This window comes from Notolepis coatsorum, assembly GCF_963971535.1.
Source record: "Notolepis coatsorum genome assembly, chromosome: 13".
Classification (NCBI taxonomy): Eukaryota; Metazoa; Chordata; class Actinopteri; order Aulopiformes; family Paralepididae; genus Notolepis; species Notolepis coatsorum.
In genome coordinates this window covers 51,366,495-51,394,391 of record NC_140177.1, presented here as the reverse complement: position 1 = coordinate 51,394,391, position 27,897 = coordinate 51,366,495, and the positions used below count along the sequence as shown (strand labels likewise).

At 44.3% G+C, this 27,897-nt stretch overlaps 1 protein-coding gene across 4 annotated transcripts in view; it reads left to right on the top strand.

Moving 5' to 3' along the window:
* The window catches only part of agap3 (ArfGAP with GTPase domain, ankyrin repeat and PH domain 3), a gene marked incomplete at its 5' end in the record, with an annotated part of 324,184 nt that overhangs the window by 243,854 nt on the left and 52,433 nt on the right, over positions 1 to 27,897 (top strand). For 3 of the 4 annotated variants that reach the window (XM_084327289.1, XM_084327290.1, XM_084327287.1), the window contains one exon: positions 8,806 to 8,982. The exons of the other annotated variant lie outside the window; for it this stretch is intronic. In XM_084327289.1, coding sequence (XP_084183415.1) covers positions 8,806 to 8,982 — 177 coding nt within the window. The remainder of the gene's footprint in view (positions 1 to 8,805; positions 8,983 to 27,897) is intronic. 4 annotated transcript variants of the gene reach the window in all.

Below are 27,897 nucleotides of genomic sequence, written 5' to 3'. Positions count from 1 at the left end.
GTAGTTTATTGATGAGTTTGGCTGGGATAATTGTGTTGAATGCGGAACTGAAGTCCATAACCAGAATGCGGGCGTATGAGTTGCGTGTTTCCAGGTGTTGCAGCAGGTGATGAGTGGCTGTGTTGACTGTGTCATCCACAGACCTGTTGGTTCTGTAGGCAAATTGGTGTGGGTCCATGAGGGGGGTGGTGCTGGTTTTGAGGTGGGTGAGAATGATGCGTTCAAATGATTTCATTACTACGGATGTGAGGGTAATTGGTCTGTAATCGTTAAGGCAGGAGATATTATTGGATTTTGGGACAGGGATGATGGTGGACTGTTTGAGACATTGGGGGACTGAACAATTACAGAGGGAGGTGTTAAAAAGGCAAAGCGATTACACCTTAAATAGACAACCATGTTGCCACGGCGATATAAAGCACATGGAACAGTAAGAGCGGCCTCGAGGTGTACATGATGCCAAGGAGCCGTGTCTTGGTGGCGTGTAGCTTAATCCCAGCGGAAGAGTGCAAGAGCGCTTCCGCATTCTTCGCCATACGCCAGTACGGTAATGCGCATTTCCTTTTTCTTCGCCCAGGTGCTCGCGCGTGCATGCACATGAGATCCCCGCTTGGTTCGACGCTTTGGTTCATATTAATCACATATTAACGCTAACGTGCCATATTAGCACACATATATACACGCGATGGACGCAGCAGGCGATCACTGCTACTGTTATTCAGCCGCTTATCCTCTAAGCCAAGCTGCACTTTAACATAGGCCTGGGTTGTTTTTATTTCTGTTAGCGCTGCCACTCTGCAGTAAACAGACATCACTGATATAGAGTGTCTGGTCAGTAACATGGGTCTAGAACCCACCTCACCCCTGCCCACTTTGACAACCTAGGATGGCTTAGAGTAGACGACAGAGTACATTTTCCTTTTTGAAAATCATCTGACATGAAGATGGAACACATTTTTGTTGTTAATATGATTTATATTACTGGTAGTTCATACAAGACATTATCCTCTAAGCCAAGCTGCACTTTAACATAGGCCTGGGTTGTTTTTATTTCTGTTAGCGCTGCAGATATAACAAAGAGGTCTAGCTGAGTCAATGTTGATGGTTTTGTTGAACATTTGTACGTCACAGGAGAGAAACCGTGTATTCAAAGAAAGCTATTAAAATAGTCTTTGAATCTAAATATACTTTCTTTGTAAAATGTGTCATAATGTAGCATTTGTGTGTGTAACGTACTGTAAAAAATAAATGTTTTTTCACAGGAAATTCACTATTATTTTACAGATTACTTTTGTTTTTCTACTTTAAGTGTAAATACCATACAAATATAGTAAATTACCTTTTATCAAAATATTAACCATTAAATAAAGGTTGTAATTAGGGCTGTCAGTTTATCTGTATGTCATATATGTCCTGATGAATTGAAAATGGGGGACCCTGATGTAAACAAGACGAAAGTCTTTCTCTGGTCTGCATCCCCTTAACAATTGTGTGTATTGAGCCGTACTGTATTGTACCCATTCTGCAATCTGTTATTTTCATTCAATCAATTTCATTCAATCAATTTTATGAATGACCGAAAAAACAATGTCACAAAGTAAAGTTGACAGCTGCGTTGTGTTATCGTTACAATGTACAGGGAAATAACATTATGGCGTTGCGAGTGAATCGCGTCGCGATAATATACATGTATTCCATAATATGTAAAGTACAGTTGACAGCTGCGTTGTGTTAACGTTACTTACAATGTACAGGCAAATAACATTATGGCGTTGCGAGTGAATCGCGTCGCAATAATATACATGTATTCCATAATATGTAAAGTACAGTTGACAGCTGCGTTGTGTTAACGTTACAATGTACAGGGAAATAACATTATGTGGTCCTCGTTTGGATAATATGTAAAGTACAGTTGACAGCTGCGTTGTGTTACGTTGCAATGTACGCGGAAATGCTGCGTTGTGTTGCAATGTACTACATGCATTCCATTTCGGCGTCTGAGCGGGGGGAAAGAAAATGCGCATTTGGAGGGCGTTACCGCGGCCAATCAGGGCAAAATGCGGAAGCGCTCTTGCACTCTTCCGCTGGGATTAAGCTACACGCGTCCTGGTGCTCTTCAACCGGTGGAACAAAAACATTTTCATAATCGGCCAATCAGGACCGACTGTGATCGGCGTGACCTCCTTTGCCTCTACCGTTCTCCTCCAGACCGGATGAGGTGAGGAGGAGGAGGAGGAGGGCGCTAGCTGCCCCGGAGGTGAGGAGGAAGAGTGAAGGTTATTTTCCATCCAGACACCTTCTACTCCCTCCCTCCCCATCACACTCCGCCTTGTCAGAGCACTTGAGTGAAGTAAAATAATACATTAACCGTGCATGTCCACACCCCCAACCCCCACTCTCTCTCTCTCTCCTCTCTCTCTCTCTCTCTCTCTCTCTGTCTCCCTCTCTCTCCCTCTCTCTCTCCCTTCACGAAGAGGAAAATGAATGCTTTTCAGGGGTACCATTCATCACCGGTTATTTCCCTCTCTTTGTGGTTGGCAGTAAAAAAGCACTTAAATGCACATCAACAGAATAACAGTCATTTCCATGCATGTTTGCACTCTGGTAGTTCTCATTAGCGCGGCGGCGGCTCCCCCCCTCCCCACGGGTTCCCAGGGGCCCCGGCACTTTAAAGAGCGCACTTTACGAGCGCTGCTGGAGTCCAACTGCGCGGCCCTCGTGGTTCCGCAGACAAGCCTGTCTCTCATTTGGAAACTGCCAAACGATCAATTCTGCCTGGACGCCGGCACTTCCATCACCCCCTACCCCCTCTCCCATCAGCAGCATGCCCAAAGCAGAATTACTTAGATTCTCAGGGTCCTCAAATAAATGAGTGTGTTTGTGTGTGTCCTAGTGCATTACACATTTCTTGTGTGTAGATGGAAGTGTATGAATGAATGAAAACTTTATTTAACAGATTGCAGAATGGGTACAATACAGTACGGCTCAATACATACAATTGTTAAGGGGATGCAGACCTGAGAAAGACGTTTGTCTTGTTTCCATCAGGGTCCCCCATTTTCAATTCATATAGATGTATCTAGTTGTATGTAAGTTTTCTGTGGAGTATGTTTGTGTCTGGGTGTTTTTAATGTGTGTGGGAGGGGGGGGGGGGTGAGTACAAGACGTCCTACTGACTGCTGTTTGTGGATGTGGTGACAGTCATGGCTGTTAGTGGACAAATATGAATTCCAAAATATGGCAGGACCGGCACCCTGATATGAGATACGTGGATACGAGGGCCAGGAATTTCAGTTTTTTTTTACGATTGGTAAACGGAGAAGCCTTCAATATTAAAGAGCGAATCCACCCTAAAACTGAATTTCCATCGTGTTGATACAATGATCTCGGGGACAGTTAAGTCAGTTTCTCCTGAGCTGGATATCAGAGCATCAATCTTTTCGAGTTGGTCTATTGACGATGAATTATTGACCAGCTTTGTGACCATTTCTGTTTTGTTGTATCTGTATCTGTTTGTTGTATCTATCACTTGCATCTATGAATCAGAAAATGTACCAATATCGCAGTGTATTCACCATGGTTACTGTCATAGTGTCCTAGGAGTTGTTCCATTACTCAATGTCTATGGAGCACATCCAGGATTTGTCTCTTGATGACATCATCACAAGAGTCTTAATCTCTCCGGTATTCAGCTTGAAGGGGAACTACAGTACACACCAATTTAAGAATGTATGCATGTTATTCCTATGGTCTAAGAAAGCCTACAAATATTAGTGAAGACAAACAACTCCTTTCCTAATCCAAAAACTAGAGTGCTAAAACTCAAACTTGTGATGTCATCAAGTATAAAGTCTGGAGCTGCTCCATGGACTTTGAAATTGGTAAAGATGTTATAGGTGACACTGACCATACCCAGGGCAATGTTCTGTGTGTATACAGATATATGTTCAGAGCTGAGAACACCACTATAGAATAATGCTGGTGGGGGCGGCTAGGTGGTGTAGTGGGCAAGGCACTCGCCACCAGTGTGGAGACGCTAGGATTCGCGTGTTCGAATCCAGCTCTCCACATTGTTTTCAGTTTAGCTGGTCGTCCGCAGTAATACACATTGGCCGTATTACGGGGAGGGAAACTGAAGGGTGGGGATCGGGCGTTGTGAACAAGCGACTCCTACAAGTCGGTTGGTGCGCCTGCGCAGTAGAATCAGGAAGTGTCGGGGGCAGCGTGAGCCTCCCACGCGTTACTCCTCGCCACTGAGAGATCGAGCTGCGCAGGTGAAAAGATGCGACTGCTGTTACCTCAAGTACCGGAGGGGACTTGTGCTATGTATGACTTAGTCCACATTGCAGCCGGCTTGTGGGAGGCAAGAAACAGCGTTCGTGACAGGGGAGGGTTGAATTGGATGATACGAAAATTGGGATGGGAGAAAATATAGAAAAATGGGAGAAAAAGTGGATAAAAAAAAAAAGAATAATGCTGGTGGGTCCACAAAATATTTCTCCCATTCATTGCCTATGGAGCAGCTCCAGACTTTATACTTTACAGTCTTACAATCACAAGTTTCAGTCTTACTTCTCTGGTTTGCAAATATTGATTGAACTTTCCTGGGCCATGGAAATAACATATTTAAATTCTTAATTTGGGTGTTCCCCCTTTTAAAGAGATACTTTAAATGGAGCTGTGTGATAGAAATAACCCGCATGGATTCTATTTTAGGGTGTATTGTTCCTTTAACATACCCCATTAACCACCACCCAGACTTGTCCTAAATCAGATCCACAATTTGCCCCATTATTCTACTTTCTTCAATTATTTCCATGCTACTCTCAAGGTAACCACAAATGAGCTTGAATGAGGCAAATGAGCTGAAAACAATATTAGATACATTGTGTCAAATGATAGATATGTTACTTGTCCTCGTTAAGTAGTTTCTCTGTAATCAGAGCATAGTCAGACAATTGAAAAGAGGCTCGTGCGGCACGTCGGAAAAGGCAAGTGCTTCGTATTTCAGGAAAGCTTTCTTTGAATATGGTGTTCCACTTTCACGCCTCCCCACAAATGGACAATATGAATATAAGTGTGAGAACATGGGGTTTCAGATGGCGTACGCTTGATTGAAATGTGACCCCCTTATCATTCATCATAATGGGGCTTTCGATAATCAATAGTGGGAGTTCCTGAGTGAAGTGGAGCTCACGGTGTGCCATCTGAATAGACTCCAGCCAAGCCCAATCACTCCATTATCCTTGGCGAAGGTTGCAGGTTAACATAAAATGTGATTCCCGGCCATGCAAAAACAGCAAATTGATGATTCACCCCGGAGTGAACGCGTCTTAGGCAGCTAACCATTTCCATATTATTTAAAGAACGTCCTCATTTGTAAAAAGCCGTTGAGCAAAGGCGCGAGAGCCAGAGGTGGCAACATCTCTTGAATATTGAGCGTCGATTTTTGATTAAATCCCGGCCCATTTTTGCATTCATAAAGAGGGACATTCTTAACCTAGAGGGGCACGTGTGGTTGTTTAGAGTCTTCTCTCCTTGGTCTACCTCAATCTTTTGAACCTGAAGGAAAAAGGGGAAAAGTATCAAACCCCTTCGAGTGATGACTATATGATGACAATACTGCACTTACATCATGGTCAAAGTAATATTGCATCGCCATGAGGGGACAGAGTTTAAACATTGACCAACGCCCTCCACGGGAAGGTTCGCTGTAGTGCATTCCAGACATCTCGCTGCAATATTTCTATCCGCAGACGTTTAGTATCCGACGACCCTGTTTTCCACAAATCCACTCCGCTCACGGCACAGGGCATTTGAATAGCAGGTCACACAGGTTAGTCATCGTAGGGATAGCCGCTTACCTCCGACACCGCGTTACAAAACCCCCGGCCTCCCGCCGCGTGTGGGGAGCATGTAGCGAGTTTGATTTCTACACGCGGCCATAATGAAGTTTGACATTTAGTTTTTGAGAGAGCAGCGGAGCACGATCAGGCCTTGATTAGTGCACTCTAATAGAGGATAATGAGAGGGAGGCGGTGATTGTTTCTAATTTTTTTGCCATTAATTGCAGCCGTTGCCTTTGATTGAGGACAGGCAGGGCTGCTGCGTCGAGGGGCCTGGCGAAATCACACCGCTCTCCTCAGCCGCAGATACTTGAATTACGATGGAAATGAAATCCCCCCCCCGCCCACACCACACCCTCTTTCTCATTCATTCTCATTGTGGCGACGAGGCCAGGAAGCTGCTTAGTGATTGCAGCGGTTCCCCCTCTCTTTGTCTCTCCCCCGCAACCTTCCTTCATCCTGAAGCATGTTTTAAGCTGTCATCTCCACAGTGGGAGTGTAATGCACCGTAATCACAGGTTAGGTTTATACCTATCCGGTTGGCCCAGGAGAGCCTGGCGCTCGGCTGAGTGGTAAAAGAGAGTCCCGGTCCCCAGCGTGCTTCATTACGTCGATTGCCTCTCGTATACAGTAACGGCCGAGGCTAATAGCGATGGCGAACTCTCTGCTCACGTCTTAGTGGGGAGAAGACAGTCCAGCCCTGACTTCATAACTCTGCTCACGTCTTATTGGGGAGAAGAAAGTCCAGCCCTGACTTCATAACTCTGCTCACGTGTTATTGGGGAGAAGAAAGTCCAGCCCTGACTTCATAACTCTGCTTACGTCTTATTGGGGAGAAGAAAGACCAGCCCTGACTTCATAACTCTGCACTTAGGAAACCTTATCCATCAGATGTGAGTAGTTTAGAATTGAGAACCACTTAAGTGGAAGGAGACAATATCCTATATTGGATGACTAGGTTTAGGAACTCTGATATTGTTTCCCAATGGTGTGTGTGTGCATATATATATATATATATATATAGTTTAGCCCAATGGTCTGATCACTCGCTATTTCTATCACTTCATTATTATTTTTTTTATAATATTTTTTTATTATTATTATTCAGCATTTAATAGCAGGAATAGAGGACCAATAGCTCAGTGACACGAGGACAAAAGGAGGTGCATCTCTTCATCTACGCTTCAGGTGCACGATGAGTACTGCCGGGGTCATTTTCCACAACATTAGGGGCAGAAATTGATAATTAGAGGTGTTTATGACACGATCGGGGGGCCCCCTCGAGGGGCAGCCCCCGCCTTTAACCTCAAGCGACATTAAACAAATGCTGGCTGTCACAATGGAGGGCCGGTTGGAGCTCAAGTCTCCCACTCGCCATACGGAGCTGTGCTGCTGGGGCAGACGCTGCGATGGAGAGGGAGGGGGTAGGAGAGAAGGAGAGGGATGGGGTCGGGTAAGGGGGGGGGGGGGGGGGTGCACATGGAGGACCCCTGTGCCCCCAGCTGTCTGAGCCAGCTAATGACTCGTCTCAGGGGGGCTGTTGTAGGAGTGCAGGGAAATTGAAACAGACGCCTGGACGAGGCGCTGCTACATGTGTGGCGGTGTGCCGGAGAGTGTGCGTGTGTAGTCCAGCCGGCGCGTCAATATTATGCTTATTGATCTAACGGTATATATGCAATCGATAGTCTTATTTATTTGTGCCACAATAAATGTCCTTATTCGTTTTTAACTTGAACTTCAATATTACACCCACTAAGAGGTTTAAAACGCCCCTCGTGGTCTAATGGTTTTAATACAGCTATGTTTTCCTCGTATGCGATTCTTGCGAGTATATTCCTCGACTCGCATCAAGATAAACATCATCAATGGCAACAATAACAACTCATGTCTAGGGTGTAGTCTGCTCTATTTTTTATTAAAAAAAAATGCCAACGCTCAAATGATACGTCTTCAGGCCTTCAGAGTCTAGTCTCCCCCCCTCCCCCCACTTTAGCGTCCTCAACCCCCCGCCGAGCCCCTCCCCCTCCTCCAAGACAGTTTCCCCCAAAGGTAATGACCAAATTAGGCCTAATGTTGTACACTGGCTAATGGCACAGCGATGCACATTATAGCATGTTGCAACTGGCAACGACAACAGCAATAATCCCTGAGCCCCTCGTCCTCCCGCCCTCCACCCCTGGGGCTGGGCCGGCGCGCAGGGAAATGAATGGAGTTTGCCACACTACAATGAGCTTTTGATGGGAGACAATGGAGGAGGCTGCCAGCGCCACACGGGGTGGTAAGAGGAGAGCAATATGGGGCCCATCTACTGGCTCTCCCTCCCTCCCCCGGGCGCCCCGGCCCCCTTCTCCCAGATTCATAATGGCGTCCGGAGGGGAAAAGAAGGGAAAGTGATGTCAAATGTCAGGAAACGAGAGAGATGGCAAGCTGACATCACACCCCCCCTCTTCCCCTTTCCTCCCATCCCTCCCATCACTCTGCCCAACGGTGGTGCAGGTTAATATCACATTTATAAAATCACTTACAAGAAACAAAGCCGGCTCTTAGCCCCCTGTCACTCCCAGACAGTCATATAGAGAGCTTGGCCTGAGGCGAACCCAACTAACCATTTGTTAGCCGAGAGCCCCTGTACCTGTCCGTCACCCTGTCTGAAGCCAGGGCGGCGCGGTTACACTCCGAGCTATCTTCCCCGGCTATCTTACCACCCAAGTCACATTTCCCCTCCATGTGCCATTGGCAAAGTCATGATCCACATCCCACTTTGCGCGAGACTCTGGGGTACATGTCATTATTTCTCTTCATTTTAATTTCACTTCTATGATTTGTTTTGTGCCGGTGATTCGTGATGCACGGCTCTCGTCCTCCGCCGCGTCCGTCAGTCTTCTCGGTTAAACCCGGTTTGCTTTTAATAAGCCGCATCATCCTAACGATTGTCCCCCGATTGTCTGTCCTCTTTCAGCCAACGGAATGGGCGAGCCCGTCACCGGTAGTTCCAATGTGGGCAGTGCCAATGTGGGCAGCGCCACCAGTCCCAAGCTGGAGCCGCCTCCCTCGCCGCACGCTAACCGCAAGAAACACAGGCGGAAAAAGAGTACGGGCATCACGAAGCCAGACGGCTTGTCTGCTGGCAACGAAGGTGAGCGAAATAACCAAAACAGGCAAACGAACACAAAGCCAGGCAGCCTGTCTGCTGGCAATAATGGTAAGACTGGATTACCTCCAATGACCTACCTTACCTAGGACAAACAAACATCACTGAGGAAATTTTCTCATTGTCAATACATTCAAAAAATCTCCAAGAAACTTTGTTTGTCAAAATCCAACCGTATGGTTCTTTAAGCAAAAAAATTATAATAATAATAATAATACCCCCCATAATACCCCTTTGCTTTACCTTCAAATGAATATGATTTTGCCAGACTTCACAAAGAAAAAGTATGAATAATTTTCAGCGATATTGACCAACTATGATGTAAGCATATAGTTTGTGCACGTCCCATGCGCCCCTGGCCGTAACCCCCCCCCCCCCCCCCCTGCTGGCCCAGTTCTTTTGAGTTCCAGTGAGAACGTCGTGATGCAGCAGAAGCCGCGAACCTGCTCAGCGGGGGAGTGGCAGTCAGCTCTCCACCCAATTAATAATGATTCTCCAGCCCAGTGATGAATGGACCCCTCTAATTGGATGGCATTGTGAAAACACAAGAGTCGCCTTTCAGGGGCCATAAAACGGATGTCACAAGAGCGCAATGATCAATCAACATGATTGATACCCGCGCATATCAACAACAATGGTGCCGACGCCTCCCTAAATGGGGTTTAGCATTTATAATCATTACACTTTTTTATCACGGTTTCTGACAGCTTCTGTTGAAAGTTTGAATGGGGTCTGTTTGTGGCCTCGCAGCTTTTAAAGGACTGAATATCATTAGCTTCAGACATAAGTGGTGTGATGATAAGTACTGTTTTTGTTGTCCAAACGGTATGGGGTTACATCAACATCAGTGATAGTAGAGCTAGCTGTGGTCAGAGTGTTTTCTCTGGATCAGATCATTACGCAGAGACAGCCTGACACTTTCACTCACATTCTTGCGGCACGCCGTGCGCCGCTAAGCATGTTTTCCCAAATATGGTCTTCCATTTGCACGGCTAATCTCATATTTCGGACGGAACCCTGTTACATTTTTGGACCTTAAAAAGCCCCATAGGCCTGTTCTTTCTCTGCTAAATGTTATTCTGTCTTACATGCCATTAGGCAGTTGTTAATGGACCTCTGCTATCAGAATCACCCAGTAATGGTGTTAGTTAGGGCTTGCAATGACTGATGGCTGGTATTAGGGTCTTGGGGTGCTGGATGGATCCACATCATCACGTCACATTTGGCGAACATCCCATATAGCTTAGGATAATTGAAATCCATCAGATTTAAAGGAAAATAAATTAAGAATCTGAAGCTTAACATTTGAAGGTATATATATATACACACACAGATGAAACGAACGTATCTGAGGCTGTGTACAAAAAAAACTCCGGTGGCGGGTAGATTCAGAAAGTTTTTCACTCCATCAAACAAGCACATCCTTTTTTATCTCTCTCTCTTCTCTGCAAGATTTTCTATTAGCATCAGCTTGTCTGTTCTACTGAATGCTTCCGGAATACAGACATATTGCTTAAATATCGGAGTCACTCAAGTCTAGGATGCACGTTGTGTCTCTCGAAAGCACAGGAGAGAGAGAGGGGGGCGGGAGAGGAGAGGTGGGATCCTTGAATAAATTGCTATCAGTTTATCTCATTTACGGGGCAATCAGAGACCCGGAATACAGGCCCGAAATTGAATTTTAGTAGTTCTGAAGCATCATAAATCAAAGGAGCGTGAGCGTCTTAAGGTGAGAAATCGTTTTGGTCAACATGGGAAGTGGAGAGAATGTACAAGGGAGCCTGGAGAAACTGTTGCCGCGCCATCATCAGTAACCATGGAGATGGCTTGCAAAGACTCATCAAAATGACAGTCAAAGTAGAAGATGTTCTGGGGCGTACTACTGTACCGAAATCCATTCCACCGTTAATCTTAGATCATGAAAGTGATGAGTGCAGATCATTTTTTTTCACAGCATTAGCAGATAGATTTACCACAGGAAAAGAAATAGGGTTGAGTCAACCAGTGAAAGTAACGTCAATAGTTTTACTTAATGTATTTAAAATTGATGCATTGGCTTTGATTGGAGAGAAAAAAGAAAAAGGGGGGGGAAAAGCTATTATTAAAAATCATTATAAAGACGTGATATTTAGCGAAAGCGCAAACTTCTTTGCCATGTCAACTGCGCTACATCCACCAAGGATATGCACAATGGATACGGTCCCTAATATCCCGCACACTGTCAGAGCTGTGTGGTGTAATGAACTTCTCATGTGCTTAAAGAATGATGCAGGATGCATGGCGAGACAACTGACAGCCCCTTAATGTGTTTCTCAGCGGCCGCCCGGCGACGAGCTCTCTCGGTGTGCCGCTCGCCATAAACCCACTGGAAAATCGATGGCCGATAAAGAGTTATGTTCAAGGGGAGCCCCTTCTGATTAATGCAGACTGTCGGGGAGCGTCATTAATGTAGTTCGAGAAAGTGAGTCGAATGTTCATTGTTTTGGGGTTTTCTAACGTGGCTTGATGGAAACAGGCGGTGACAGACGGAGAGAGATGGAGGAACTGTGAGACAGAGAGAGAGGTGTCTCCCTGGTGCCGATACCTTTATCGATGAGGACGTTTACTTCTGGCAGTTACTGTGATAGAGCTTCAAAGAGCTACTACGTCTGTGCAGGGGTGTAAAGTACTTGAGTAATTGTACTTTGTAACAATACTTAAGTACTGTTTTTGGGGATTTGTACTTTACTCAAGTATTATTAGGTTTGTATATTTGTACTTTTACTCAATTGCATTTCAGAGAGAAAAAACATACTTTTTACTCCTTACATTTAACACATTCGATTTCCCCATCTAGCTATAGCATGGCCAGGTTTTCATTACATAGTTTCACTGTGTGTCACGTTGTTTGTAGAGCTAAATCTATATTTTATATTATAGCTATGGATACAATACCATGGTCATTTGACAGTAACTATCTTCCGTTCAAGATGCAAAAAAGAATAAATTTTTTCATGAATACGTTCACGCGTTATCCCGTGGTGAATATGAGTATAATTTCGGAATTATCCAGGCAAATTCCTGGGAGGCTGGCTATAGGGCGCAACGTGAATTCCACTAAAACCATTGGCGTTTCGTCCCTGGACACGCTATTATTTTCAAATCAAATGCATATGATAGGTATTATGTTTCATCATGAATGCATGAAAGGGGGGGGGGTCGTTTCTGATTAATTGATTGCCAATAACGACATTCGTTATTACCACAACACACGCCGATCAGGGGGATGGGTATTAAAACCATGCACGATCAAGCTGAGTATGCATTTTAACGGCAATATACAGGTCCCTGACATTGAATAGGATATTAAAATCGAAAAAAGGTGCGGCTAGGTGGTGTAGTGGGCAAGGTGCTCACCATCAACGCTGAGAGAAGCTGGGTTCGAATCCAGCTCTCGGCGTTGCTATCAGCTTGGCTGGTCGTTCATACTAACACAATTGGCAGTGTTAGGGGTGGGAAAGCTGATGGGTGGGTTGTGGACAGCGACCCCTACAGTTCGGTCGGGGCGCCTGCACAGCGAGGGTAGGATCTGGAGGGAGGTAGTGTGACCTTACACACGTTACACTCTCCCGGTGAGAATCTGCGCTGCCAGGCTGGCTGCGGCTGGCTGCACATGCGTCGGAGGAAAGCATGTGACAGTCTCCGGCCTCCCGGACCAACAGTAGGGGGGAGTGCGCAACAACCAGGAAGGGGGTTGGGAATTGGCATAACGACTAACAGTGGGATGGGAGAAAAATCGGAAAAAGGAGGGGGGAAAAAGATAATAAAAAAATATATATATATATCGGGAAAAAAAGGGAAAACGATCCAAAAACGTATATATATACGTTTTTGGCCGTTAACCGTTGGCATCCTTGTGCAAGACTAGAAAGTGGGCATCTTTGATTAAATACCTGCTATCAGAAGAATAGACAGTCAGAGTGACAAGCTACAGAAGATGGCCACAAACGATAGTACGAGTGATGAAGAGGACGAAACGGAACATTTCATTGCCCCGGAATAAAAAAAAGTTTTTACTTACATTTAAAAGTAGAAACTTTTTAACTTTTACTCAAGTGTGTTTTTAGCCAGATACTCTGACTTTTACTACTTTCACTTAAGTATTTCTGGGTACTTTTTACACCCCTGTGTCTGTGTCTAAAAGTGTCTAAGAAATCTGTTGTGGCTTACTCGCTTCGTTCACGTTTTGCATTTCACTTGGTACACATTCCATTTGAGGCTGCGTCAGCTACTTTATGTACCATTGGTGCTTTAGAATTCAGGATTAAACATGAAACACTGATCCTATTGACAGAAACCTAGTATATCCACAATGAAATTCATTGATATTGAACCTTTGAGGAGTTTTTTTCAAACTTTCCTCGTTTTTTTTCTTTTTGTAATTCTAGAACTCTGTAGAGCGCCGCTGCCATTTCCTCAGTTTGTATGTCTTACATTAGATCAACATTTTGGTCCTTTTGTGGCTAGTTCTAAGTCCCTATGGGAAATATGAATGGGATTTGTGAAACTTTGAAATCTCCAGCCTATAGGGAACTCTTACTGTGAATTTACTGAAGTTGATATTAGCCGATGTACCATATTGACCTGAATATAAGATGACTCTGATTATAAGATCCCCCCTTTTTATATATAAATATATAATTATAAATATATAATTAAAATGCTCTAAAATAATTATATCTGACCATAATGTACCAGTCATACTAACACAATAAACAAAACAAAGTAATCTGCATATATATTTCAAATTAAATAGTCTTGTTTAAATAAGTTGTCTTGTTTAAAAAAATATTCAATAATTATTCATTTTAGATTATATTAGATTCTAAATGTATTGTCATTATACAACACAAGTACAGTACAACAAAAAGAGGTTTGACATCCAAGCAGAATGCAAATGTAACTGTAAAGTGCAATAGTAATATACCATGTACAGTTGATTAAAGTGGGTATAAAATATATAAATTAGTACTACTGAGTAATAGTGCTAATCAGATGTATGTGCATAGTTGTAATATCAATATGTTGTAGTATTATACAGTGATACAGGTATCCTCTCCTGCACATTTTGCATAAAACGCATGTCGATTGCATACCAAAAGTCATTTGAACCATTTATAGCACATGCATGAGTCTGGCCTCTTTTGAAACAATATAATAATATAATGTATTATAATACGTATAATACGTATATAAGAGGTGTTAGGGGATTGAACCCCGGTCAATGATTGTAGATAATCAGGTAGACTCAGTTGATAAGGTTTATTAGCTTACATGGAACCCAGGAGGATTGGCGTTGAGAGACCCGGGGAAACCTCTGGCCGGGGGGTCCCTAAACGGGCTCCTTGTGATAAGGGAACGATGGGCTTTATAGGTCATAGAGATGGGTGTGTCCAGGTGAGGGAGACAATTGGATTGGATGGGGGGGGGGGGGGGGGTCTGACTTAGGGGATGGAAAGGGTAGGTTTGGCCCAGGTCGGGGTTGTAGGGTTGTTCTGAGGGGGGAGGGTTGTATTTAGGAGAAGGAGGAGGGGGGATGTGGGTTTCAGGTGAGGGGGACGAGGTAAGGAAGGGGGGTCTGACAATAGGTTGGTGGATGGGGGAAGGGTAGACAGAAACTCGGAGGAACAGTAGGCTTGGGGGGGGGGTTGGAGATGAGGGACACAGGGACAGGGTGTGTGAGTGGGGCGGGGGATACAGTTCCACAGAGGGTATAAAGACACTATGGTAGTAAGGTGCGGTTACACCTTTCGTTTCATTTTCGTATCATTGTCAATGTCATATGCGTTTCGCCGCGACGTCGTGCGCCTCGAGTCACACTTTCGTTTTTTTTTTCGTTTTTGTCACCCGAGCACACTGATGTAGTACACTGCCAAAGCAGTAGGTGGCAGTAGGTGGCAAACATGAAGGCAATTTCAACCAATCAGAACTTGAATGTGCCAATACACTTCCTGGAAGCTCCAGCAAAGAAAATGTCAATAAGGCAGGCGCCTATGCCGCGCCGCGTCTCTACAATTCGTAGCCGCATTTCTGCAGACCCCTCTCTGATTGGTTGAACTCCATTTTTGCAGACCCCTCCCATTTCTGCAGACCCCTCTCTGATTGGTTGAGCGAAGCCCCTCTCTGATTGGCCCCCCGCATGAGCCGAGACAGGCTCCTCTAGCCAGGAGTCGAAACTCCGTTAACTCCAGAGAGAGAGGCTGAACGCAATTTATACGCATGGAAGTATTGATTACGCCATAACGAATCATTAAAAGATATATACCGTTAACTGGAATATGTTGTGTGTGCCTTTACACATGTTGGATAGGATTATGTAATTGGTTTGTATAGCGTCGCGTATAACGTTATTTCGCGTGACTTCACGGTTTATTCACATTTCACAATTCATCGTCGTGTTTACATCAGGGTCCCCCATGTTCAATTCATGATAACATATATGACATACAGGTAGACAGATAGACAGTACTGCTACATCTAGACATTTATGACATACCAGATTTACAAATACAGTACTGTTTGTGATACAAAAAGAGTCCAGAAAAGAAAGGCTATACATTTGACGTAGAAACTGTACATTGGAGGAGGTTGGGTGGGTGGGGGGGACTATACATTGCTTCTTCTAAGTGTCTATGCTTTTTTTTGTCAGTATTTACTGGCTTTCAAAAAAATAACATCTTGTTGCTTGTGTGTTGAAGGACTTTTACCGAAGGGTTACACATATCATGTCTGCACGTACAGACGTGCGGTGAACCCATCCTGGACCTGCGTTGACCATACCTCTTTTGAGGCCACTGTGCGAATGACTCACCAGTCTGAGGAGGAGATCCTGGTGTGGGCAAGGTCGATGCAGGTCACCTGGAGAGTGGCCCATACATATATGTCATATATGTTATCATGAATTGAACATGGGGGACCCTGATGTAAACAAGACGATGAATTGAAAATGTCTAGGCCTACCACAAGTTCAAAATCTGGTATGTCATAAATGTCTAGATGTAGCAGTACTGTCCATCTGTCTACCTGTATGTCATATATGTTATCATGAATTGAACATGGGGGACCCTGATGTAAACAAGACGATGAATTGAAAATGTCTAGGCCTACCACAAGTTCAAAATCTGGTATGTCATAAATGTCTAGATGTAGCAGTACTGTCCATCTGTCTACCTGTATGTCATATATGTTATCATGAATTGAACATGGGGGACCCTGATGTAAACAAGACGATGAATTGAAAATGTCTAGGCCTACCACAAGTTCAAAATCTGGTATGTCATAAATGTCTAAATGTAGCAGTACTGTCCATCTGTCTACCTGTATGTCATATATGTTATCATGAATTGAACATGGGGGACCCTGATGTAAACAAGATGATGAATTGAAAATGTCTAGGCTAATAAACAACTTGTGACAAATAACTCTTGACTTGACCACCAGCCTCTCTCTCTTAAGGCATTAACTGGGTTAATTAATCTAAATGTTATATTGTAACTGTCTAGTTATTGATTGATTGAATTGATTGAAAACTTTATTAACAGATTGCAGAATGGGTATACAGTACACAGTACAGCTCAATACATACAATTGTTAAGGGAATGCAGACCCCAGAGAAAGACTTTCGTCTTGTTTACATCAGGGTCCCCCATTTTCAATTCATCGTAACATATGACATACAGATAGACAACTGGGTTAATCTAAATGTTACATTGTACAGTAAGTGGGGAGTGTAAACAAGTTGACCGCTGGCTGTGTTGTGAAATGTGAATAAACCGTGAAGTCACGCGAAATAACGTTATACGCGACGCTATACAAACCAATTACATAATCCTATCCAACATGTGTAAAGGCACACACAACATATTCCAGTTAACGGTATATTTTTTTAATGATTCGTTATGGCGTAATCAATACTTCCATGCGTATAAATTGCGTTCAGCCTCTCTCTCTGGAGTTAACGGAGTTTCGACTCCTGGCTAGAGGAGCCTGTCTCGGCTCATGCGGGGGGCCAATCAGAGAGGGGCTTCGCTCAACCAATCAGAGAGGGGTCTGCAGAAATGGGAGGGGTCTGCAAAAATAGAGTTCAACCAATCAGAGAGGGGTCTGCAGAAATGCGGCTACGAATTGTAGAGACGCTGCCGCGCCACCATCTTGCCTATTTACTCAATGCAGCAATTCTTTTTCAGCAAAGCCTAATAAAAGTGCAATAAACAAAACGGATACTTTCATTGTGTGTTCTGCCTGTCATTTGTTGATGAAACAAAACTAACATCAACACTAGGGCTGTCTTAAATGCTTCGAAGCTTCGAACGTTCGATTCGATGGCACAAGCTTCGAACATTAAAAAAAAAATCGAAGTTTTTGTGTGTGTGTGTGTGTGTGTGTGTGTGTGTGTGTGTGTGTGTGTGTGTGTGTGTGTGTGTGTGTGTGTGTGTGTGTGTGTGTGTGTGTGTGTGTGTGTGTGTGTGTGTGTGTGTGTGTGTGTGTGTGTGTGTGTGTGTGTGTGTGTGTGTGTGAACTACCCATCCCAGTTAGGACAGCCGAATCCCGTCCAATCTTTCGCCGTCGACTAAAGACTCACTTCTTCAACCAGTGTTGTACACTGGCGCTGCTCTGATGGCTGCCTTTCTGATCGCTCCGACGAGACTGTGCTCTATTTTGTTAATTTTTATAGTATTAGGAGTTTTATTTGCACCAACTGTTGGTGCATTATATGTGTATGACCGTCAGTCAATCATTGACATTGGATTAAGAAAAACTTACCGTTTGGATTGCTCTCTGGATCGGATCGCTGAACAGCAGAAATGGCCCGCCGAGATCCTTTGTTATGCCGGCCATGGACAAGACCAAAAGCCGCCGCGAAGACGAGGAAAGAGAGCCGGGGTCCGGAACAGACTGAGGTCCAAACGACACAGAACCACATTGCCCAGCATATTGTTGGCCAATGTGCAATCGATAGGAAACAAATTGGACGACATCAGAGCAAGGATCCAATTCCAGAGGGACATTCGGGATTGTAACGTCCTCTGTTTCACAGAAACTTGGCTGAGTCCAGATGTCCCGAATCATGCAATAGAACCGGCAGACCACTTCTTCGTTCTACGCAAAGACCGGACGGCATTAGAGTCACTAAAGACGAGAGGAGGCGGCATTGCCTTCATGATAAACAAGGAGTGGTGCGATTTAGGCAACACAAAGGAACTGTCTAACCACTGCTCCCCAGACCTGGAGTTTATCACGATAAAATGTCGACCCTTCTTCCTCCCAAGAGAGTTAACGTCCATCATCCTCATCGGAGTGTACATTCCACCACACGCGAACACTGAGGTCGCACTTTCAAAACTTCACAACGAGGTAAACAAACTCCAGGCAGCTAATGTTGACGCTGCCATTTTGGTCTTGGGGGATTTCAACAGCGCGCGTCTTAAAAAGGTGCTGCCGAATTTCTATCAGCATGTGACCTGTCCCACCAGAGGCGAGAACATATTAGACCATGTATACTCGCAATTTAAGAATGGGTACAAGTCACAGGCTCTTAGTCCATTCGGTAAAAGCGATCACGCCGCCATTTTTCTTTTGCCTAAGTACAAACAGAGTCTCAAGCGAACGCCGGTGGTCTCGCGAGAGGTTAAGCGTTGGGCCGTGACGTCAGTGGAGTCACTCCAAGCAGTGCTGGGAAGCACAGAATGGAGTGTATTCCGTGATAACACAGCCAATATTAACGAATACACCGAAACGGTGATTGACTATGTCTGTACTCAGGTAGAAGTAATAATCCCCACCACCAAAATTAATATCTACCCAAATCAAAAGCCCTGGGTAGACAAATCCGTCCGTGAGGCTCTGAAAGTGCGCACATCAGCATACAACACCGGGCTGGTGACAGGCAACATGGAAGAACACAAGATGGCAAGATACAACGTCAGGAGAGCAGTAATAGAGGCAAAACGGCGTTACAGGGATAAAGTTGAACTTCAGTTTGAACAGGCTGACTCTAGAGGCATGTGGCAGGGCCTCAGAACAATGACAGACTACAAAGGAACCCCCCTCAAACTGAACAGTGACATCTCCTTAGCAAATGATCTCAACTCCTTCTATGCAAGGTTTGAGGCTGTGAATAACAACACCAGCCTACAAACCACGGCAATGGGGGGGGGGGGGGTCTGCTGATGGAGACTCAGTGTTCAGGGTAACAGAGCATGAGGTGAGACGGATCTTTAAAAAAGTGGATATCAGGAAGGCAGCAGGACCGGACGGCATCCCCGGCCGCGTCCTAAAAGTCTGTGCCGACCAACTGGCCCCGGTATTCACTGACATCTTCAACCTGTCCTTGGAACAGGCCGTCATCCCCACCTGTCTGAAGAAGTCCACCATCATCCCTGTACCCAAAAAATCTACGCCCGCTTGCCTCAACGACTACCGCCCTGTAGCCCTCACCTCCATAGCCATGAAGTGCTTTGAGAAGCTAGTGAAGGGCTACATCTGTTCCTCCCTCCCCATCAACCTGGACCCTCTGCAATTTGCATATCGCCCCAACAGGTCCACGGAGGACGCCATAGCCCATGTGCTGCACACAGCAGCATCACATCTGGACAAGAGGCAGGGGAACTATGTGAGAATGCTGTTCATCGACTACAGCTCAGCATTCAATACCATAGTCCCCTCCAAACTCATAGCCAAGCTCAGGGACCTGGGCTTGAACTATGACCTGTGCCAGTGGGTCCTGGACTTCCTGACGGGCAGACCCCAGGTGGTAAGAGCCGGCAACTGCACCTCCTCATCCATCACGCTCAACATAGGGGCCCCCCAGGGCTGTGTTCTGAGCCCCCTCCTCTACTCCCTGTACACACATGACTGCGTAGCACAGCGGAACAACAACACCATCATCAAATTTGCTGATGACACAGTAGTGGTGGGCCTGATCTCTGCCAACGACGAAAGGGCCTACCTGGAAGAGGTAGAGAACCTGTCACAGTGGTGTCAGGAGAACTGCCTCTCCCTGAACATCAGCAAAACAAAAGAGATGATTGTGGACTTCAGGAGGTCGGGGGTCAAGGACTACAGCCCCCTCAGCATCGACGGGGCACCAGTTGAGAGAGTGAACAGTTTCAAGTACCTCGGAGCCCACATATCCGAGGACTTGACATGGACCACACACATTGACAGTGTTGTGAAGAAGGCACGACAACGCCTCTACTTCCTCAGGCGCCTAAGGAAGTTCCAAGTCAGTCAGAAGATCCTTAGGAACTTCTACTCATGTACAATAGAGAGCATCCTGACCGGCAACATCACCTCCTGGTTTGGGAATAGCACTGCACAAGACCGTAGCAGACTACAAAGAGTGACACGTTCAGCCGAACGCACAATTAGAGGGGGGCTTCCCACCCTCCAGAACATTTACAACAAGCGGTGCAAGGGGAAGGCTAAGAGAATTATTAAGGACTCGAGCCACCCGAACAACTGCCTCTTTGAACTGCTGCCGTCAGGCAAGCGATACCGGAGTCTTATGGCGAGCACAGAAAGACTCAGAAGGAGCTTCTATCCCCAGGCCATCAGGCTGCTAAACGAACAATAATCGCTAAACGAACAATAATCACTATGCAACAACCATCAAATGCACACAGCACACACACCCACACGCACACACTCACTCAAACAAACAACACACTGCAGCACCCACTCTCCACACTTTAGATCACACAAACACACTTACACTTTATATTTATTGATAAAGGATTTGCACTACAACTCGTACACCTACTGTGAATTGTACCTAAACTGCACCTCGTCCATTTATGCCTTGCACTATATAGTATTGTATATTAGTACACTGCACAGTATTGTATATTGTATGGTAACTACGTCTACGAACATTGTACATATGTCTAAACTGAACACTGTGACCTCTTTTTTTACTTCTAATTTTTACTATGTTTTTATTTCATACTTATCTTGTCATGCACAGTCTCTGGAGCGCAACAGTAAGAAGCATTTTGTACAAAAGTATTCTGTACTTCTGTATGACAACTATTAAAGAAACTTGATTATCTGAAATGATAAAAAAAAAAAAAAAATCTAACCGAGACTAACCTTACTGTCATGCACTTGTCCTAATAAACTAACCTACACTGTAACACGCAACACTTTGATGAACATTGTTACTCAGCTGATAGAGTTGTACCCTTCTTGCTGTCTTGTCGTACAGAACTTGTAAGTCGCTTTGGATAAAAGCGTCAGCTAAATGACTAAATGTAAGTGTGTGTGTGTGTGTGTGTAGGTGTGTGTGTGTGTGTGTGTGCGCGCACCTTGTAGAATTCCACACATAAGAAAGAAAGATACTGGGATGAATAAACAAAATATGAAATAAAATGTAGAAATGCATGCAATACATAAATAAATATGAATCTCCATATATGAAATATAACATTTAGATAAGGTGCTACTGAGATGTTTTGGTGAGTTCTTTGTTTTTTTGTGGAAGTTGCCCTTCTAGCCACAACATTCACTGATATTGGTCTGTAGTGGAGTCTACAAGGTCTACATTGCCGGACCATGTAGAATCCGGACCTTGTAGACTGACATAATTCTGTGCATAGTTTAGTCTACACAGGCCATATTTCAAATAATCAAAATCTTACTTCATTCATCTTAAACATTCTTGATTTGGGGGATTGGTAGTTCCCATGAAATCTGAAGTTGTTCAAACGACAACAGCGATCCACCTTGAATTAAATCACACAGCCGAGTGAAACCTTGTTGGATGCGTCAGTCACGAAAGGGGCTACTTAATTAATTAATCCAACCCACTTTATTTATAGAGCACATTTAAAAACAACAACGTTTACGAAAGTGCTGTACAAGTCCCACAACATAAGATAAAAAAAATAATAATAATAAAAAAAAAAAAAAATCGAAGCTTCGAATTAAAATCGAAGCTCAGCCCCGAAGCTTCGATTGCCAAAAAAGCTTTATAAGGTCAGCCCTAATCAACACAAGTGACCACCAAGAGCGGATAGTTTAGTCTAAAAAACGATCGGTAGCATTGTTAGCTGCATGCTAACGTCAATGGAATTTGCCATTATAACAGTATAGCATTGTGGCTAGAAGCTAACGTTAGCTCACGCTACTTAGCCAGCACCAAACTGATGATATCGGGAGCTATCAGTGGTTAGATAACATTAGAGACAACGCTGTGTGTATTAAACAAAGGCGAATAGATGACTGGGCCATTTTGTTTAATGCTTGTTAAGTTGAAAGAGGAGCTTTGAGCTAACAGGGTTTGATAGCTAACACTAGCTCATGTTATCCAGTGGCAGTGCCAATCGGTAATGCTAGCAGAATGAATGGATGTAAACTTTCTTTAACATATTGCATATGGGTACAATACAATACGGCTCAATACAAACAATTGTTAAGGGAATGCAGACTGTTGTAGCTTGGACTGGGGTCCTTATAACAATAACTTGACAACACATAGTAGCTGCAGCTATTTGGTTTGGGACAGCTCTCTGTCACCGGAAGGGCACGCAGATGGTATCTACTGCGCATGGGCGTTTTCGCAACAACGGCTCATGCAGACTACACGCTGTTGTCTGCGTGTTTTTTAGCGTTTCTCCAAAACGCAAACACAATTTTGCGTTTCAGCCGTATCCACAAAAAAACGCCAAAAAACGCATTTCTGTGTAATAGGGACATGAAACGTATTCAAAAACGTATAAAAAAACGCCACAAATACACTAGTCTAACCATGGCCTAAAAGTCATACATACACATTTCTGACATACATGACATACAGGTATACAGTACTGTTACATTTGTGACATACAAGATATGCAAATATACAGTACTATTAAACAGAGATCCTAACAGAAACTATATACATACGAGGGGCAGGAAACTGTACATTAGGAGGGGGGGTTTGGACATTTACGGGGGCCATCCAGATATATCATGACATTTATGACAATACATGACATACTGTACAGGGAGGAAACTGTACATTAGGAGGGGTGAGAGGGGGGGTTTGTACATTTATGGGGGCCAGTTTCGAATTGCAGCCTCCCGTAGGTGCTCTTTGAGAGCGGGTTTGAAGGTGGGTAGTGATTCACATTCCTTTACGGCTGTGGGTAGGGCGTTCCCAGGGGTGCAGTCGTAATATGGGCGAAGGCCAAAAGCTCGCGCACGCGCGCATACATGTTCCCTCGGTTGCGCACAGAACAGATGATATCCTTCCAGTCGGGAGATCAAGCAACCCCCCACCACACCTACAGGGCTTGTATTTGGTTGTCTGTATCCTATTATTATGCAAAGTCTAGGTGATAAGTGCCGGCGGCCGGGGTATACGGCGCGACGAGTCATTTTTGTGTCGTCGCGCCGGCACTTATCACCTAGACTTTGCATAATAATAGGATGCGCACACTTAGGCCTCAGTGACGAAGCCCAAACGTCGTTTGACCGCGTATGCCGTGCCCAGCACTGCACCCCTGGGCGTTCCACATTGATGTGGCATAATTGCGAAGCGTGTTTAGACCCTTGTTTGTGCCGAATCTGGGTTGAACATGATTTGTGGAACTCCCTCTGGTGTTGTGGTCGTGGTATTCACTGACCTTTGGGAAGTATTTCGACATGTACATGGGTACCTTAGTGGTGTAGTGTATCTTGTAGACCAGGCCCATTGCAAGTTGCTGTACTCTGTCGTCTACTCTAAGCCATCCTAGGTTGTCAAAGTGGGCAGGGGTGAGGTGGGTTCTAGGAGTCAGGTCAAGCAGTAGTCTGACCAGTTTGTTTTGTGATGTTTGTAATCTTGTTTTTAGTGCCTTTGAGGTGCTTTGGTACCATGAGGTCCAAGCATAGTCGTAGTACCCTTGAATGAGTGCTCCTGCTAGCGTCTTCAGGGTATTCTTGTTTACCAGAGAGGAGATCCGGTACAAGAATCTTGTTCGTTGGTTGACTTTTTATTATTATTATTATTATTATTATTATTATTATTATTATTATTATTATTATTATTATTATTATTATTATTATTATTATTATTATTATTATTATTATTATTATTATTATTATTATTATTATTATTATTATTTTTTTTTTTTTTTTTTAATGTGTCCTTGACGATGCTGCGTGCCTTCCTCAGACACCGTTTGTGATGGATAGACTAAATTACAGTTAGTGATGTACCAGTGATGTGTTGGGCGGTTTTATTTAAATGAATTTATTTGAATTTAACTACTAGCATACTGGTAAGCCTATTTCTAACATCACCTTGATGATCTTAAAATATGTGTCTTCTTGAAGGCTGTAGCTAAGCTACAAGCTAGGCTCTAAGCTAGCTGGCTCTAAGCTAGCGGGCTCTAAGCTTGCAGGCTCTAAGCTCATGCCAGTGGTATCATATGAAACTAGATGAGTGAGGGGAATCGATAGATACCAAACTTGTAATAAAAAAAATACTGGCTTAGTGGAAAAGGGGCTAAATATCACTCCAAAGTTTAACAATTTTTTACCGCAACAAATCCAATATAGAGCACGAATATAACCACACTCCTACACAGAGAATTGGACTACATTCCATTGTCTAATATCTGTGCCCTAAGAGGAAGTAAACTAACCGGCGCTACACTCGTATTATTTCTCGTTAACATATTGAATAAATAATATTGTATTATTGTTCCCCCTATCTTTTCATTTTACTTTATAAATAAGAACTGCTAATGAGTTGAAACAAGTTCAATAATTTCACTTCGCAGCATCTGTGCAGTCATGTTTATTATTATCATGACAGTATTCATTGTGTCTGTGGAAACGGCGATGAACGCAGCCATAAATGTATGGTTTCCTTGAGCTGAAAAGATATTCTGTTTACTTGTTCTGATAACTCACTGCATAACCCGTAAATGTTCAGACAAGCTTGATATTTTGTTATTTGTGATACTATGTACACATTAGGGATGCCCCGATCACGTTTTTTGCCACCGATACCGATCACCGATCGTATTGAGCCATATCGGCCGATATCGATATCGATCGTTTTGGTATAAAAAAAATAATATATATATATATATTTTTTTTAAATAAAAAAAAAAATTATATAATCATACTTGTAGTTGTATTATCTGCGAGACATCGCCACCACGCAACAAGTCAAAATGCTCGCTATCTGCAAACAGCTCCACTGTCTGTGTGTATTCGAGTAGCCTCCAGCTACGGCCAGAATTCTCCGGCGCTGCAGCTGGACCCTATTACATTTACATTTACATTTAGTCATTTAGCTGACGCTTTTATCCAAAGCGACTTACAAGTTCTGTACGACAAGCCATCAGGAAGAGCACAACTCTATCAGCTGAGTAACAATGTTCATCAAAGTGTTGAGTGCTACAGTGTAGGTTAGTTTATTAGGACAAGTGCATGACAGTATGGTTAGTTAGGGTTAGATTTTTTTTTTTTTTTTTTTTTATTCAGATAATGGTTGAAGAAGTGCGTCTTTAGTCGACGGCGAAAGATTGGACGTGTTTCGGCTGTCCTAACTGGGGTGGGTAGTTCATTCCACCATTGTGGGGCAAGGACTGAGAATAGGCGACTTCTCTTTGATGACCCTCCCGGAGCTTGGATAGGAGTAGGTCTGAGGCGGCCAGAAGATGCAGAGCGTAGGGGTCTTGAGGGTGTGTAGTTAGAGACCATTGACCGGAGGTAGGCGGGAGCAGTTCCCTTTGCCGCACGGTATGCTAGGTCGAGGGCCTTGATCACATTCATGCCCTCAGCTCAAATACGCATCGAATCAATGTTATAAGACATTGATATCAGGAGCTATCTGTAGCTACTGCTAGCCGGCTAGATAACGTTAAGACAACGCCTCAGTGAACTATGTAGTTTAATGGGACATTTCGTTTTGAACAGTGACCTAACATGAGCTGATTGATTGATTGATTGATTGAAAAGTTTATTAACAGATTGCAGAATGGGTACAGTACAGTACAGCTCTATACATACAATTGTTAAGGGGATGCAGACCAGAGAAAGACTTTCGTCTTGTTTACATCAGGGTCCCCCATTTTCAATTCATCATATATATAGCTAACGTGAGCTATCATGCACTACTCATCATGCTGGAGCATTTGTTTATCAGGAGCTATCAGTAGCTAGCCGGCTAGATACCGTTAACAATGCCTCATGTATTAAACTAAAAGTTAATAGTTGACTGGGTAATTTTGTTTAAACAGTAACGGTAGCTAACGTTAGCTCACAGAGGTTGTATGCACTAGAGCACACTATTGCTGGAGCTTGTTTACACGGGGAAGGGAGGGGCAGAAGGAGGAGGAGGTGGAGCGGCAGTTTGCAGCTCTGTGTGTCTGAGACAGAACTCAGCAAGTGAGATCTCCGCTAAGAATTGGATCATGTTTTTCGATCGGTTTTCACGATCGGTGAAAATAAAGCATTATCTGAATTCACCGATCTCATATTTGTACTGAATATCGGCCGATACCGATCGCTGGCCGATCGATCGGGGCATCCCTAGTACACATGCAATTCAATTCAAGTCGTTACCTATATTTCCTTTCAAACAAATGTGGTCATGGAGGTCAGTTTTTGTTACAGTCATAAGGCACTTTGGGCAGAGCTGTTTTGCATCCTGTGGGACACAGACATAGAGCAGCTCTGTATAGGAGAGTGTAACACAAACCTCACTTTTTCCAGGTGTAATTTGCAGGCCAATATGGTATTTTAGTGGCTTTCAGGTGTAGAAGTGGAAACCCACACAGTGTGCTCTGCCAGCGAGGGGAGGGAAAGAGTGGATAAAGCTCTTCACACACGCAGGCAAACTATGCAGGGCGAGGATCTGAGCCAAGTCACCATGGAAACGGTGAAGTACCCACAAATCTCTCAGTGAAAATTTGAACCCAGATCAACTTTTTTATTTTACCCACTCTCCATCACAGCTCAGCGAATTTCTCGTGTCCTGCTCTAATTGAAAGTGAATGTCAGCTGCAGAATTCACTTCCTCCATGGGCGAGTGGCTTTGTTCTTAGGAGAACCTCTTCAGCACATATCTTATATTTGGTACATTTTACAAGTCCTGTTCATATTCCCAGAGGGATTCATGACTACACCCCAAATGGTGGAACACTAAATACAGCCTACAAAATTGCATCAGACTTCGCCAGTGTAGTGGTGATCGGGTGGCGTAGCGGAGAGTGCGCTCGTCACCAATGCAAGAGGCTGCGGTCTCGACTCCCGGAGTCAGCATTGCCCTGCGGCTTGGGCCGGTCGTCATACTAACTCGTTTGGCTGAGTTAGGGGGAGGGAAGTTGTGGGTGGTAATCTGGTGTTGTGGACCACAGGTCAGGTCTGGGCGCCTGCTCAGCGAAAGGCAGGAAATGGTGAAGGCAGCGTGACCTCCCACGCGTTACGCTCCACCAATGAGAGTCCTCGCTGCCAGGTGAAAAAAGAGCCACTGGCTGTCTCCACATGTGTCGGAGGAAGCATGTGGTGGACTTCAGGGTTCCCTTGTACCGACCAGTAGGAGGAACATGCGCACAACAACCGGTAGGGGAGGGGGGGAATTGGCATAACGACTAAATTGGGATGGGGAGAAAAATAGAAAACCAGGCAAAAATTAAAAATTAAAAAAAGACTTCGCCAGTGTATAGATGGTTTCAGTGGACTTCTGTTGCAAGGGAACGGCTTGGATCCAAGTTTATTTACCACACTCCTACGCAGAGCTGTCCCTATGCCTCAGCCTGCTGAACCAAGAGAGCTAAAGTATGCAGGTAACAGACAGTGTTGTAGTACTCGAGTAGTACTGATTGTCAGGACTCGTGACTCGACTTGGACTTGAGCACTGATGACTTGGGCTTGGACTCGAGC